This window comes from Rousettus aegyptiacus, unplaced genomic scaffold, assembly GCF_014176215.1.
Source record: "Rousettus aegyptiacus isolate mRouAeg1 unplaced genomic scaffold, mRouAeg1.p scaffold_m13_p_1, whole genome shotgun sequence".
Classification (NCBI taxonomy): domain Eukaryota; kingdom Metazoa; phylum Chordata; class Mammalia; order Chiroptera; family Pteropodidae; genus Rousettus; species Rousettus aegyptiacus.
Window position 1 is genome coordinate 116,855,401 of NW_023416284.1, and position 15,839 is coordinate 116,871,239.

The 15,839-nt window shown below is 34.0% G+C and overlaps 1 protein-coding gene across 4 annotated transcripts in view; it reads left to right on the forward strand.

Annotated features, from left to right (window-relative positions):
• ADGRB3 (adhesion G protein-coupled receptor B3) overlaps positions 1-15,839 on the forward strand; it is a 653,858-nt gene that overhangs the window by 604,534 nt on the left and 33,485 nt on the right. For 3 of the 4 annotated variants that reach the window (XM_016157597.2, XM_016157599.2, XM_016157601.2), the window contains 3 exons: positions 1,425-1,510; positions 6,736-6,834; positions 7,151-7,322. In XM_016157597.2, the coding sequence (XP_016013083.2) occupies positions 1,425-1,510; positions 6,736-6,834; positions 7,151-7,322 (357 nt within the window). The remainder of the gene's footprint in view (positions 1-1,424; positions 1,511-6,735; positions 6,835-7,150; positions 7,323-15,839) is intronic. The other variant, XM_016157598.2, reaches the window with a different exon arrangement.

The window sequence follows — 15,839 nt, forward strand, 5'->3', positions numbered from 1 at the left end:
CTGTTAATATTCACAAGAGAAATAAAATCTAGGCATAAGTGTTGAGAAGAGCATAGGAAAACTGGAACTATTAGATATGATTTTTGTCTGCTGCATGGAATTTTTATTTAATCAATTGAATTATTTCCCTAAGCTGCTAGGTTAATATACATATAATTGTAAAATGAATAAACAAAGAGTATGTGTATAATTGAAAGACCAAAGTATGTTTTTGGACTGGGGATGAATCTGATCCTGATTAATCGGAGATTAATAGAATCCATGAAATTCGCTTTTTTTATTAGTTTAAATAATGAGAAGTTCGAGATGAGTAAGTCTCCTGATTAAATGGTGTCTTGTCAGGACACTCTGAAGTTCTCACCTCACAGGTGCTTTGCATTTTCCTTACACCAGCAATTAAACATATTTCAGCTTTATATTTCATCCGGCCAAGTCATCCCGCTTGATTTAAAGAGATTTTTTGTGAAAAACTAGTTTCAGTGTAATCATGGTTTGTATTGGAGTAGCATCAAAATTCTGTTGATGGTGGAGGTAAGGGACAGGAAGGCAGAAAGAAGAAATATTTTTCTCTGATTATCTTGGTTTCATTGTTGGAATGGATTCCTTTATCAGGAAGTACGAGTAGATTAGAGAACCATGGGTACTCATCATAATAAGCTGCTGCAAATAGACCACAGCTATCTCTGCGGCTTTTTACAATTTTATTTGAGAAAGAAAAATATATGTGATTTCATTTCAGCTGTATTTAAATCCTTTTAAGTGAGAGTAAGAGAGTCCTAGAAAATGCTGAGAAGTGTTCAATAGCGCACATTATAAGAAGTGGTGTTAGTGTCCATCTTTTAAAGGAGTCTGGTGAGTTGAATAGGTTTTCTGCATTGTCTTGAAAAGCATGGTGCATCAAAATGCTGCCCACTCCACAGGAGAAATAGCCACACAGCATGAGGAATTTAGGCATTCTTTTCTCCCTGCTGGAGGCAATGACAAATCCTTAGCACCTTTGGTAGCCAGGGCTCACACTAGACTCATACTGTGAGACTCAAAATCTTTTGACTGTCAGACAAGGGTAAAACTCACTTAGCCAATTGATTTTATTCAGGGGTAACTCAGAAAGAAGAATGCCAGATTGGCATAGTATGGCATCATTTAAAAGTTAAGCAATTGAAAGTTAATTTTCTCAGTGTTAACTGCAAAGCATTGAAATCAAATGTACTTAATGTACTTTAAAACTTTAACACACCACTGTTAAATTGTTCTGTATTCTTTTATGCACTTATAAAATATTTGAGAAGTGCTTCATGTCACTACTATTGTGAGTATTTAATTCTGTGGTGGTTGTAAATTGAGAAAAAATTGTTTTCAGGAGAAACAGGGATCTGATTCCCTTTAATATCATTGAAAGGTCAACCTTTGTTTCTGTTTGACAGGTCAACATGGTGATTGGCATTTTGGTATTTAATAAACTTGTTTCCAGAGATGGGATCCTAGATAAAAAGCTCAAACACAGAGCCGGGTAAGCTGCAATTGGTGGATTTTGAAGGTTCTTTACCAGTGAATCCCATACTCTAATTCCAGATCATCACTAACTGACTTGGTGAACCAGTGTATCTGGTAGATTCTGCCATTCAAGTTTCCAATGTGCTATTATTCTTAAGTAATGTAGCCAAAAATCTTTAAAACAAAAAAAAATTTTTAAGACCATTAAGAAAATCTGAGTTTGTGCATACAGCTTGCTGGTAACAGAAAAAGATTATATGTTAAGGCTAGTCTTAAAATACTTGCCCTTAGGTGAGCGTTTTCAAAGACTAGCTAGTTTTGGTCACAAAGGACAAAAGGGTAGATTGAACATAATGTCATATGAGACAGAATTGAATTGGGAGAAGCAAACCCTAGTAGGGTGAAAATACTGCATTTTCTTTGGTTAATTGTATGTATCAGAAGATTTCTGTACTTGAAATAATCACTTATGAAACACTATTCTTGTCATATATTCTTATTCAATATGACATTTTGACTATAACTTGCTAGAAAGTTATTAATTTTCACTTGTGCGTTTTAACCATTTATAAAATCTAGAAAAGCATTTTACTGTTATAATGTCACCAGATCTAATGACTTATTAACATTTCTTAAGCAGATTGATAGTAATTTTAAGGTTATATCTTCACTTCATCATAAAAATTTGTAGAAGCTTGAATGAAGTATTAATGCATTTGAATTTCTCTTTGTATCTTTTCTTGCAAAAAGTTTATAGCTTTCTCCTTTCTGTTTAACTATGCCTTTATTCACAACTTACCCTGCAATTGTTTTATTTTTTTAAATAATTTAAGGTATTATTTAATAGTCATAGTATTTGATGACTGGTGAGAATTTTAGGTCCTCTGTGTTTTTATAATCTCTGTAATGATTTATAAGATAGTCCAGGTATTTTTTTTCCCTAGTAAAAGACTAGGCTTAATAGCTTTCAGTATAAAATTTGGTATCATTCATATCAAACATCAGAACCACAATGATATAACAAAAAACATTATTGGGGATTTCTTTTTGATGGGAGGAATCACTTTCCATTTAGATACTTTTTTTTTTCCACTTCAAATGAGTCTCCACAGCATCTTTAAATAGGCAGACTTGAACTTCTGTAGACACTGGACTTTGACTTGAAGCTTTCAAGATTACTCTTGTTAGTCTGCCACCTCTGATTAGAACTGGAGCAGTAGCTTCTTCAGTTATTTCCATCCAGAATAATGATGTAAGAATAAATCGATCACACTGACTACTGGGTATAAATACTCAATTCTGCCACTTGTGGCGTAAACTTATATAATTTTCTTTTTAATTGGGGAGAGAGTAGTGAATGGTTAAGATAAAGCTTTGAGGTTGAAAAAAAAAAAAAGGCATACTCACTATCTAGCTCTGCAATTTACTACCTGTGTGTATGTCTTTGAACATGTTACTTAATCTTTCTGCAGCTAAGTCTTCTTACCTGTAAGATAGGATAATAACTCTTACCTCATAGTAGAACACATGGAATATAATATGTATAAAGCATTTATTAACACATCTAGCAAATACCAAGCACTCCCTCCACAAGTGGTGGCTATCGTTTTAGAAGCCAAGCCAGACAGGTTGTTTTCAAAGGACCATGACTTCTACCAAGCAAGCTTCCATGATTTCACCATCAATGACATTGAGGTCAGAAAAAGAGATGAGACCATCCGCCATGAGTAATTTTCAAGGTTTATTAAATTTACATTTAATATTTTTTCTCATTTAATTGTTTTATATGTAATATCCACTTTGATTCACATAGCTCTTTGTAAGAGATAACTTAGGTTTAGGAGAAATGACAACATTGTCACATTATGAATTTAGAAATTATCCATTTCGATCTCTATGTTAATTTTAAAACCTATATTTCTAAAAATATGATAAAAATTGCATCTGTTTCTCTGGCAAAACTGAGTCAAGTAGTGTTTTCTGGTTTCAAGGTCACTGCTAAAGAAATAGAAATGTTGTTAGAAGCAGAATACTGGTTACTATCCAAAGCAGAAAAGAACAATAAGCAAACAAATGAATCTAGATTTAAAAATTTTTTTAGCTATATTATAAAATGATTTTTTAGCTTAAGTGTATATAGATTCAAATTTGCTCTCTATTTAAGTGTTACTAAAGGAAATTTTTTGGAAGACTTGAATGTTCGAAGCTAATTTACTTCACAGAGAAAGCAGTGAAGACAGGAATAAAGACTTCAGTAAAGAACATATAACCAGAATTAACTAAAAAACATTGAGCAGAAAGCTAATTGATTAACTTAACAACTTATCTCCCTAATTGTAAACATTGACCACTTCGGGTTTTTTGAATATACATATATCAAGCATTTCTTTTGAAATGTGCCTTGTCCTATTTTTTCTATTTTTAATCAGTTATTAGAAACCACCAACCATATATTTATGCTCAATAAATATTTATAAATGAATGAGTGAATTAATATTTAATAAATAATACAATAGCTTGACAAGTTTTATAATACCCAACTATATTAAATTTTTCTAATACATGAAATATATTTAACAAGGGGGAATTTATTATAAACATGAACAAATCTTATATAAAATTATGATTAGAAAGAATGAAAATAAGATAAAACATCTATATCTTTTGAGAACATCTCGAAGAGAATATTTTATTTTCTCTCTCGCAGCAGTGGAACTTTCTTATCTACTATGTATTTTAAACTGCTTTACCTTATCTACCTGAAATTAAGGAGACTACTATACCGGGATCTTCTACAAATCTCATGAGATTTTTCCAAAGGGAAGGAAAAAATATTTTTTTCCAGGGAATGTTTTATAGTACTAAAATAAACCAATCAGACCCCAAAAAATTTTTTTAAGAGAAAATTGGGACAGGAACTAGAATTTGGAGACTTCAAGACCCCACAATCATGGAGAGAGAAGTGAAGTGACCTGTGTTCAGACACTAGTGCTCTAGTGGATACTAATTACATCTGAACTTGAAGGAAATTCAATTTTTCTTTTAACTGTTAGCATTGTGTTTGTTTTATAACTGCATAATTTCCCCTATAACAAAGAAATAAGATTTTATTTTTCACTGTAGCAACTAAATTTAGCATTCGGACTATGTGTTCTTTATATTATATTAATTTCTGTAGTGGCCATGCAAACTAGGAAAAAATATTAGATCTCTCTCTGAGTAACCTATCTTTCTTCTGTTCCATTCACATCTAATAATTCTAATAACAGAATTCCAAAGTCGTCCAACCAGTAAACATCAAGCATAGTTTTCAACAGTTAGTGCTAAGAGAATTATGTGTAGACCTTTTAGTCAGTCTCAAATAAATCACAAATAAAGAGAAATGAGCATTTCAGAGACACTTAAAGAAAGCCCATACTTAGTTAAAAATAGTTTTTAGGGCTAAAATACTGATATTGTGTTTTATTTCTTAGTAATTTTTAGGAAAATTATTTTTTAGTAATCTTTGCCTTTCCAATCTTATTTCAGTGCCTACAGGCATAGTGTCCTTGAAATTGAGAAAGGTAGCCATATCCGTGTTTGAAACACAAACACCAAATAGCCTATCTTCTGTGATAAAGTAATCACTCAATGATGAAGACTTGCCTTTTAAATTAATTGGTGGGACTTAACAAGACTGAAGACACACAAATGAATAGTTAGGACAGCGATGCTCGTTCCTGTTTGTTTATCTGAATAATCTATGGAACTTTGAAAAAATACAGGTGCCTGGATCCCATTAAATTAGTCTTTGGAGTTGAGCAGATACATCTGGTCCAGCTACTGTGGAGAATACTGGTCTAGGTACTCATTTTGGAGTAGTTTCAAACACATTGACATGCCTGTTGAGATATTTATGAACTGCAGTGGATAGACTACTGGTTACTTATTATTTTGGAAAGCTCAGATAGCTGTGGTTAGTACATATATCCTGGGGTGAATCAGTACAGTGAATGATTTAGTATTATATTCCCCACCCCCACATCTAGCTCTGAAAGCTTGGATTTTTCTCATAGGGTCCACTGATCAATCTACTTACTTAATTGCTTTCAGATTTATTATCCCATCCGAGCACTATTAACAAATGAGTGCACTTGTTTAAGAGACCAGACGTACTGAATTACGAGCCTCTTATGATTTTGTCTGTTCTGCCACTTTTATTATACACATGGTGATGTAAGTCCACTATAATATTACTAAGAAAAAAAAACCTACTGGGCTAACATATTTTAGACATAAACACTATATGGGAATGGAGAAGTACACCACAGGAAATAATTTCAAGATGTTTTGAATTTCGACTCAAGTAATTTCTTTTTGGTTTCTCCTAAGGGGATTATATTTTAATAAACCATTTGTTTTCAAAGGACTCTTTTCTAAAGCAAAATGTATATAAAGTTTTTTCATGTATTATGACTTTGCTTCTATAACATAGTAGATTGAACTTGAATTATTTGAATTTAAATTTGCCTGCAAAGTGCTCTAGACTAGACTCGACCATTTAAATACTATTAGTTGGTATCCATAATGAAATGTGCAGAAGAAAAATTTTTGAATTTAAGGATTATGTTAAATGTGTTTATTAAAGCAGAAAACTATCATCTTTTTTATTATCAACTAATTTCATCAAATTTCATCATCCCCTATATTCAGATCATCCTAAAATATGCACAGTACATTGATACTATAAGAAATTTCAAAATACAGATATTTTGAGACAAAGGCTACATCTTCCACAAATGACTGAGACCTAAAATACATATCTTCCTATATTGGTCTTCCGAGATACATATTGATAATACGTGCCTTTTGCAAAAGATAAGAATATCATTGAAGCTTGGAGTCCTTACTTGTTTGATTTTCAGGGGTCTGAATAAAGGGTTTTCACTGTTTGTCTACACAAACACATGCTTATGTTTAACTCAGTGTATTGGGCAACTTTGTAGACACAAGGGCCATTTATGGTGTAAATTACGAAAATGTGCTTCGCATGCAACAAAGGCCCGTATTATTAAAAGGTAAATGTTACAAAAATAATGTGTAGTATAAATGCATCTTTAAAACTACCTAGAACATTCATCTTTGATGAATATACTTTTCTGCATGAAATCGTATTTGAAAGCTAACTTGCAGCAGCAACGTTTTTTTTTTGGTGACAATTCAATATTTTGTTCTTTTTGTGGGTGTTCTGTTTGTTTGCAGTCAGATGAGTGAGCCTCATAGCGGTTTGACGCTCAAATGTGCCAAGTGTGGAGTAGTTTCAACAACAGCTTTGTCAGCCACCACCGCCAGTAACGCCATGTTAGTCCTGATCATTTACATCTTCTTGTTACAAATCTTTTACAGTGCATGTGAGAAAATGCTATGATGGAAAAAAAAAATTGCTAATAATAGAGCTAAGAGCATACTTAAATATTTATAATTGGCAATTGCCTTTATAAGTATTGCGGGATTGTCTATAAAAGATTAAATGAAACTGGGAAATGTTACCTGCTTTGTGGTTTCCAAATTAATGGTTTGGTGCCACGTAAAAGAATGCTTTGTTGAATGGGGATTTGGTTTTTGCCTGGGGTGTGATGTGCAGCCTCATAAGGTTACTTTCTCTGTCTCTTAACAGGGCATCTCTTTGGAGCTCCTGTGTGGTGTTGCCCCTTCTGGCTCTGACATGGATGTCTGCGGTTCTGGCCATGACAGACAAACGCTCCATATTGTTTCAGATACTTTTTGCCGTGTTTGATTCATTGCAAGGCTTTGTGATAGTCATGGTCCACTGCATTCTTCGGAGAGAGGTAAGAAATATGATTCTTGTGAGAGAGAAGAGTGATGCCTACAAGAGTAATTTTCGCATTAACAAATATATTTTATTTTAATGTCTTGGTCTTCAGATTAAAGCTACTCTCTTCCAAAGATAATCATTTAGAAGTCAAAGCTAAAACAAAGTTTTAAGGCAAAGTTCAAGAGGGTTCTTTGGGCTTTGAAAGTGATGGATTACAATAGCTAGGATAATGCAAGGGAAAACATAGCCAGAGGTGGCAAGAACGAGAGAGAATAGATACAAAAAAAGGTTATGATGGAGTCGTAGATATAGATAAGTCTGTTAGAAAAACAGGTGGGCAGGAGGGTAAGGTGTCATATTTTTTAAAGGTACAGTTCACAAATATAATGCAATGATATTTCTCAAACCCATTCTCTAACTTGTGCTTCTACACACAACATATCCCTATTCCTCATAATTAACTTATTTTTAGACAGAAAATGTTGACAAGTAATGAAGTTTTTTTGCCTCTAAGTTGTGGTTAAGGTTACTAAAGATGAATGGTTTTGATATAGTTGTTTATACTCAGAAAATACAAAAAAAAATGTATATAGTGGAGCATAATAGGTAATAATTATCCCCAAGCACTGTAAGTGTATAATCACATCATTTTTTACAGGTTTGGTTAAGGTTATTGTCAGCAGTGAGGGAAAGAAATGATCCTTTATAAGTGGAGACAGTAATTTGCACCAAATCTATCCTGAGCAGACTTGAGTTGTTTAGGGATAAAATATTGTTTTCCAACCAGTGCAAAAGTTATACTGAGTGTTTATAAGCACTGATACAGTATTTACAAAGTTTATGAGTCATTTTAGCATTTACTCTGGAGATGGTGGCGACTAAAACACACAATGACATGGTGTCACGCTAATATTTTTGTGAAAATGGTCTATGCTGTCATTTTGCATTATCTATCTTGTTCGAGAACTTTATTATGACGTGCACATTGCAAAAAAGACACACGTGTATATGAGTATACACCACGTAGTTTTTACAATGATGTGTGAAGGTAACCAAAGGTTTTTACCTCATTTACCAGATGGGGAGAACAATATTTCCAAGCTACTTTAGTATGATGCAAATGTCAGCAATAAACCCACATGTGTATTATAAGAACATATGATGAAAAACAAAAGAGAATAATGACTTCGTATTGCAAGGGGAGGATATTTCATCATTTAAAAAATCTGATTTAGTTCACAGTTGCTAAGCATTATTACTCCCTCTTCACAAATTTTTACCTAGAATATCAGCATTAAAACATCTCCAAGTATCAAATTCTTTATAAACCAAAGTAAAAGTTAAACACAAATTGAATAATTTAGGGCTCTGTTCTTCACCTGTAACAGCTCGTGGGTCCTTTATATTAATATTATTTTTAATGTGTTTATGTAACAAAATTGTTTAGAGTAGACACATGGTATGTATTTTTGATTGACAGTTAAGAATAAACAGTGTGGATTTTAAGCAAGATAAGGATATATTCACATACAATTTTCAGAAGATATAATACTTTAAGTGTTAAAGAGGAGAAAAGTATCCCATCTCTAAGCCTCTCTTTTTCTTTAGAAATAAGCTTTCCAGATAGCTTTAGGCTGTGGTCAAAATATTCAGATTTTAAAGTGACAGAAATTTTGATGGCGTACTATCAAATTTTTGCTGCTTACAAGAAGAAAAATATTTGGCACAAAAATTCATTTCCATTAGAACTTTTTTTTATACTTGCTAATTGGACTAGTAACTGTCAAAACATGATTTAAGGATAATTAAGTCATGGAATAAATGCTTCTGCTAAAATAGGTGTCTATAAATATGTTTTCTGTAAAATGGCTAGTGGCCCTGTAATTGTTGTATTTTCAGTGATTAGTCCAAACTAAATAATTTTATAGCTGATAGATTAATAGTAGAATGTCATAACTGTTTTTCATTTCAACCCTAAAATGAAAATTTGCATGTCCAATATTCTCACATTGGCCCTTAAAAATACACTGTAACATTCCTATAAATACACAGAGCAGCTTTCAGTTATAGGGAAGGTTTCCTTCAGAATTCCTCAGAGGAAGTTCTTACTGAAAAACCAAAAGAATCTTGTTTAAATTTTGTGAATTCCAAAGACCACATCATAAGGAGGCCTCACTGGGTTCACAGAAATTCTTCTTGACCTTCTAAATGTATATCGCCTGACACTACCCATGGGTCTGTCTCATATTACCTGCGATCGCACTGCCCTAACCTTAACCACAGCCCAGGGGAACAGAAGCATTATTCCATGACCCTGGTGTCTACTGGGAACATAACATTCCAAAAAAATACACCAAAGCAAAGGACGAAATAGCTAACCATAAAGTACTGGGTAATGACTCATATCTATTAATCTACATGATAATCCTATAGGAGTTCACATAGTTTTATCTCTACTGATTTTTTTCACTTTAAAAGTTTTTCTTCACAATAATTCAAGATAATTTCATATGGATTTTTCTTTCTTAAAAGTGTACAAGCAATGTAAGAAACATTTCCTTCAATTTAGAGACTGGATAACAGATACACGTGTATTTTTGACACACAGTAACATAATTTGTGACATATAGTTATATAATTTGGTTGTTTTTAGTTTTTAATGATTGTTTCAATATGAGTTCAAAAGATTTTACCCATATTTCCTCCTGCAGTCTTCCTGTGAAGGAGGTAGATGTACACAAGGGAGGAATATAGCCTTGCAGTTAAAGAAAGAGAAAAGAGATGAAATACTGTAACTGTGCCATTTTAAATGTGATGTGTATGGGGCTTAATTTATTTTAAAAATGATTTTGTTTTCAGTGGATCCAATTTTATAACCCAAATCATTTCAAGTCAGGAGGGAAGGGAGAAATGATCACTCTGGTACTGTCAAGTCAATTATATTTCACTTTATTAAAAAAACGACAACAACAAATTGATAATTTGCATAACAATTTGTTGTGACTTCCAGAACTGACATCTTAATAATTACACTTCATAAAACTTGTATTTTTGAAAATACAGTGTCTTCTTCTACAGTACCTTTCTCTTTTAAATTGCTTTGGTAGATGCCTCTGAAAAAGAAAACAGGCAATAAGAATTTTTTTTTTTTAATTAAACCATCTGATTTATCACAGCACATTACTTTCAGCAACAAAACCTAGATCTTGGAAGCTAAGATGTATAATACTGAATAAGACAGAATCTAATAGAACAAATATAGACGTTTCCTCCATTAATCAGTTGTTTTTTTATTAGAATTCATTTGCATTAAGCACATAACAGCATCTACTATTTACTATTCTCTACATTGCTATGGAAATTCAAACTACACAAGAGTTATGAAATATTTGAAATAGTTACTGTTGCTAGGAAACCACTTTCTTGGTGCCTGCATATTCTTCTCATCTCTACTGTCCCTGGCTGTGCCTGGCTCTAAGACAATCTTACAGCTTGATGTCAGAGGGTGAAAATAACAAGATTGTGATACAAAATAAGCTACAATAAACCCTTTCACTAAATGGAAGGGAAAAAAGAAAGTGCTTAACTGGATGATTTTGTTGTATCAGTCTTTGAGGATCCTGTGGCTGTTCTGTAGCGTCAGTAACAGGGCCAAGCTCCTCTTTTCTTCCCCAGCACTGGCAGGAGGTCTAGGCTGCACCAGATGAGGTCCCAGAATCTTCATCCAAACCCATCAAGCAATTTTGTAGCAAAATGCTTAAAATAAATGTGAACAGATTTCTCTCCCTTTCTCTCTCCCTTTCTCTCTCCCTTTCTCTCTCCCTTTCTCTCTCCCTTTCCCTTTCTCTCTCCCTTCCTCCCTCTCTCTCTCTCTCTCTCTCTCTCTCTCTCTCTCTCCTCCCCCTTCCTTCCTCCCTTTCCCTCCCTCCTTCACCTCCCTCCCTCCCTCATTTCCCTCCCTCACCTCCCTTCCTTTCCCTTCCCGCTCCCTCTGTCCTTTCCTCCCTTCTCATTTCCCATTTAGTCTTATTAATAACATAGAGTACAGATAAAATTATTTACAGACATGTGACTGTGGATTATAAAACAGACAAGCATCCTTGCCTATCTAATCTAAAACCAATAGTCTCCCCCCAAATAAACCATTTAAAAAAAATGAAGCCAATAGTGGGGAAGCAATTAGATAGCAATTTGAAAAGAGGTCATATTGCATATACTATACATAGTTCAGTTGGAGAATTGAGTGAATCTCCAAGCTTGACTATTTACAGGGACATTAGGTATGACTCATTACTATGAAAGGGTTTTATCTGTGCCCTCCCTTAATGAGACATAGGCAAGGCTTTTGAAGATGAAGGTGGATAGGAGAGGGGAACTTAACAGGCCCTCAGGGAAAATTGGGATTGGAAGATTAAGAAAGCGAAAGTTTAAAGTAGATGAAGATGGAGGGAGGCTACTGGATACAAGTCTTCCACAGAATGAAGGTTATAGTGAAGAGCAGAGAGTTGATCCTCCTCTGGCTCAACCTGGGGCACCTGGAGGCATAAGGCAAGTGATGTGATCTTGACACTAGTGTGATTTTTTTTTTTTAATGTTTATAACTGTGTAACTAAGGGAAAGACAATACTGATGACTTTTAAGGGCAGAGCATTGATTAAGTGATGTTTTAAACCTTTCTTGTTTGGGATGTTTAGTGGCCATGGTAAGAGGCCACTGTGAGTGGTGTCATGAAGAAAGTTTAGCAGGTTTTAAAGAATAAGTGGCCCAGAGTGGGAGGGTTATGGTACTCATCCTAACATTTCTAACTTGTTCAGGAGAAAGTCGTGTATGGAGAAGGATTTAAGGAAAAATGGACTGAGTTGCCAAGAACTTTGTTTTTCAGGCTGAATTGAAAGGCCAAAAAAATGCATTTAATATTTTGTTTTGTTTGTAATAAAATAGGATGTGTATCTGGATATGGGAGAATGACTACAGTTGCCACAACAAAGCTGGGTTTTATCGGAACAGAGAGTAGGGATTGCAGGGACTGCCTTTAAATGGGGACACAGGGATGACACAGGCAAGGCTGATATTTCTAGTTACCTTTCCCAGAAACCACCAACCTCCCCTCATTCAACAGTCATCCCATTTCTTAAGTGGAATAGGATTTCCCGACTCAACCATAAAGGCAATTAGATCATGAATATTGGCATCAAGTCTTAATCTGCACATGTAGTTCTCTAAGTCCATGCAGAGGTTTAGGAGCTTAACAAGAGCATGAAATCAGATGAGTAGGATGGTACTAGTGAACAAACTGAGACACACAGTTCATGACAGAGATTGGCAAAGTCTGACATGTCTACCAGGTAGCGTCCAACCAGGGCTTGCTATTATCCCAAATTCTGAGTATCTGGGCACTTGGACAAGCAAATCTCACCTCATTCTCCTTTCAGATCTATAAGGTCTCACCTTGCAATATTGATAAACTGGTGACAGGAAGTTAAATATGTCTGGAATAAAGGTTAAAAATATAAGAAATAAGAGGTCACAAATTAGTTTTTTATTTTTTGCCTCAGAGTGAATGGCATGAGGCTAAAATAAAATATCTTCTGTGAAGGCACAGGTGGTGATGTCTGGCATATAACTTCCCTTTCCTTTTTTTTTCTCATTTCTTCCTTTTCTCAAATGCTGTTACATTTTTCAGATCATATACGTGAAATGTCACCTAGGGAAGCTTATGTGACCCCCAAACTGATACAAAAAAAGATAAAAGCTAGAACAATTTTGAGATGAAGCAAAAGAACCTTTAAGTGTTGGAGTATTCCAATAGGAAGTCATTAGGATTTAATTTGGGACTGAAGTCCATTTTGTTCCTCTAGTACATATCAAATGACAAACCATTTTTTTTATTTCCTTTGCTATTAGAGAAGTCAGGTAATGTTTTAATAATGTGAAGTCATTCATGTTGCTTATGTCAATTGGCATAATACACATGAAATTGAGAACAATCTTACTTGTTTGCTTAATGATTAAATTATATGAAATTTAATATTGTTGAAAAGAACTAAGCCATTTGTTCAAATATGAATCAAGAGAAACAACAGTAGAGATCATATTTAGGAAAAAAAAAAAAATACAGGACACATAAAAAACTCCCTTTCCCTCCAGTAGCAATCTCAAGTAATTTCAAGAATGTAACTTTATTTCTCTGCATAAAATGATCTTCAAAATAGCTGGAGGTAAAACTGTCTTCTTAAAAGGTGAAGATTTTGGGTCTGAGCTGCTTGATAGCTAAATACAGAGCCCATTGCAAACAGCGCAGCTCTTTCCTGCGAGGTTTCTCTCAACGGCAACGCTGCCAAACATCGCTCAGTGCTCTTCCCCAGCAATTTCTAAATCTGGCACAGGCTTTCAGAGTGATACTCTGCCAAGCTGCCTTCAGAGTGAGGACCAACCGAGAAGCCCTCAGCTTGCTGCTGTGGAGCTGAACCGAATCACTCTCCCCCTCTCCCCGTGGGAGAGAGACAGGAGCGAGACACACCCCTGCAAACCTCTTTGAACTTGTGTCTCATCCAGGAATCCATCTATAATAAAAGGGTTTGTAGCTTTTTCAGGAATTTTTAGAGCAGCCCCCAGCAGGAAGTAGTAAAGATAACTTCTGTGATGTCCTCTTTGGATACTTGCAGAAAACCTTGATAGCTTATGTTTTCACCTCACTTTATTTTTGAAGATGTTTCTGGCTTTTTCTTTTTTTTTCATTTCATAACATGATATCAGGTTTCCTTAAAGTCCCTTAAATATTCCAAGGCTGTGTACCTATCGGTTCTTTGCTTTTTAACCCTGATATTTTTTACCCCTCTGTCTGGTTGTCAATTAAGATGAAAGACCTATCACAGAGTTTTATAAAGAGAAAGGAAATTTTGAACTCTAGATTTTAACTGCACCATAATTTGTTAAATAATTATTCTAGATAGGTTTATTTAAAAATTATATTTACTAGTCTAACAAGTTTCAAAAACAATACTATTGTAAGAATTCAGTTATAATTTTAATATCCAAAAATAAAATTTAAATTGCTACTTAAAATAAGTGACTTGTTCTTCATAAATAGTAAGTCAGCTTAAGGAGCTTAAATAATAAACATTTCACTCTTCTAAAAATTACTTAAGTCTTAATCACAAGGCAAGAAAGACACCAAGATTCCAGCACTGTAAATATGACTATTGGCACAGAAGATTTTAATTGCAGGATGACATAGCCAGATCTAACCTCTCTCTGTTGTTTGTTTTTATACTCCTTGTCTGGAATTAAGGTCCTTGTAGACTTGCTTTTTAAAAATTCTGGTTGTTCTCCATCAATGCAATTTACATTGATTCACCAAAGATGTCTCTGTATTTTTGATAAAAAATTCAGTTATCGAAATGTTTTTAAATAGCCGGAGATATACTTTCCAGGTACCGTCTTGCCTGAAACACTCTTTTCTATGAGAAAGAAATAGCAGTGTGAAATATAGTCTAATCATTTTTCCCTGACACTGTTGGACAAATATTTAAGGTTAACTTATCTAGATTGTCTGAATGCATTTTTAAGATTTTTAAAAATCAAAGCATTTGGAATAATTGGAATTTCTCCTGCAAATCTTTCTGAATTAGAAGTAACAGGGGTACTAAAAGTGTCAGAGAATATAATGCTTAAATTATGACACTTACATAATCATTAAAGTGATCTGGAGTTTACCAGAGAATTTTTATGCTTTTCTGTTTTAAATTTCCTCTAAATAACATTGACTGATTCACAATATTGATATCATTCTCCAGTGTATGAATGCCCTTAATCCATCGTCATATTTGGAAGTTCAAGGTATTGATTTTGTGTATGTGTGTGTGTGTGCGTGCACGCGCATGTATGAGTGTGTTATAAAAAAAAAGTTAGATTTATATTTCCTTCAAGCTATCAGATAGTGGATTTTGAAGATAAACATATGGAAATTGTTTTGTATATTTTATTGTTAAACAAAAATATCCTCAACAGCTATACTCTGAAGGTCTGAAAAGAGTTAAAGTTTGCTGGTACCAAGTGCCACCTTTGGTAATTAGAAATAGATTTGAAAAAATCTTCATGTGACAAATTCTTGAAAGGCAGCATTTCTAACATATTTATTTACCATTATAAATTATACTTCTTTAACACTTGTCTCAGGGCACAAACAGAAAATTAGCATGTGCCTATTTTTTGACACTGGTTCTTAGAATTTGTTTTCTAGAAACATACATACTTTCATTGTGGTTTCCCTCAATGCACATTTCTTCATAACAGAAACAGTGGTTATCTGGAAAACATTAGATTCATTACCAATTTTTGATTATTAATGTGTCACTTTACCTAAAAGAAGGAGCCCCAAAGCTTTCACATTTAAAGACTCTCTTTTCCAGGTTGTGTCTCCTTCAAGGGAGAAGCAGAATATTTAGTTCTAAATATTTATCCAGTTCCTCAGGAAAAGATTGTCAGACTAGATTTCATTGAACCTGTACTTTAATGATGTGTTTGAAAG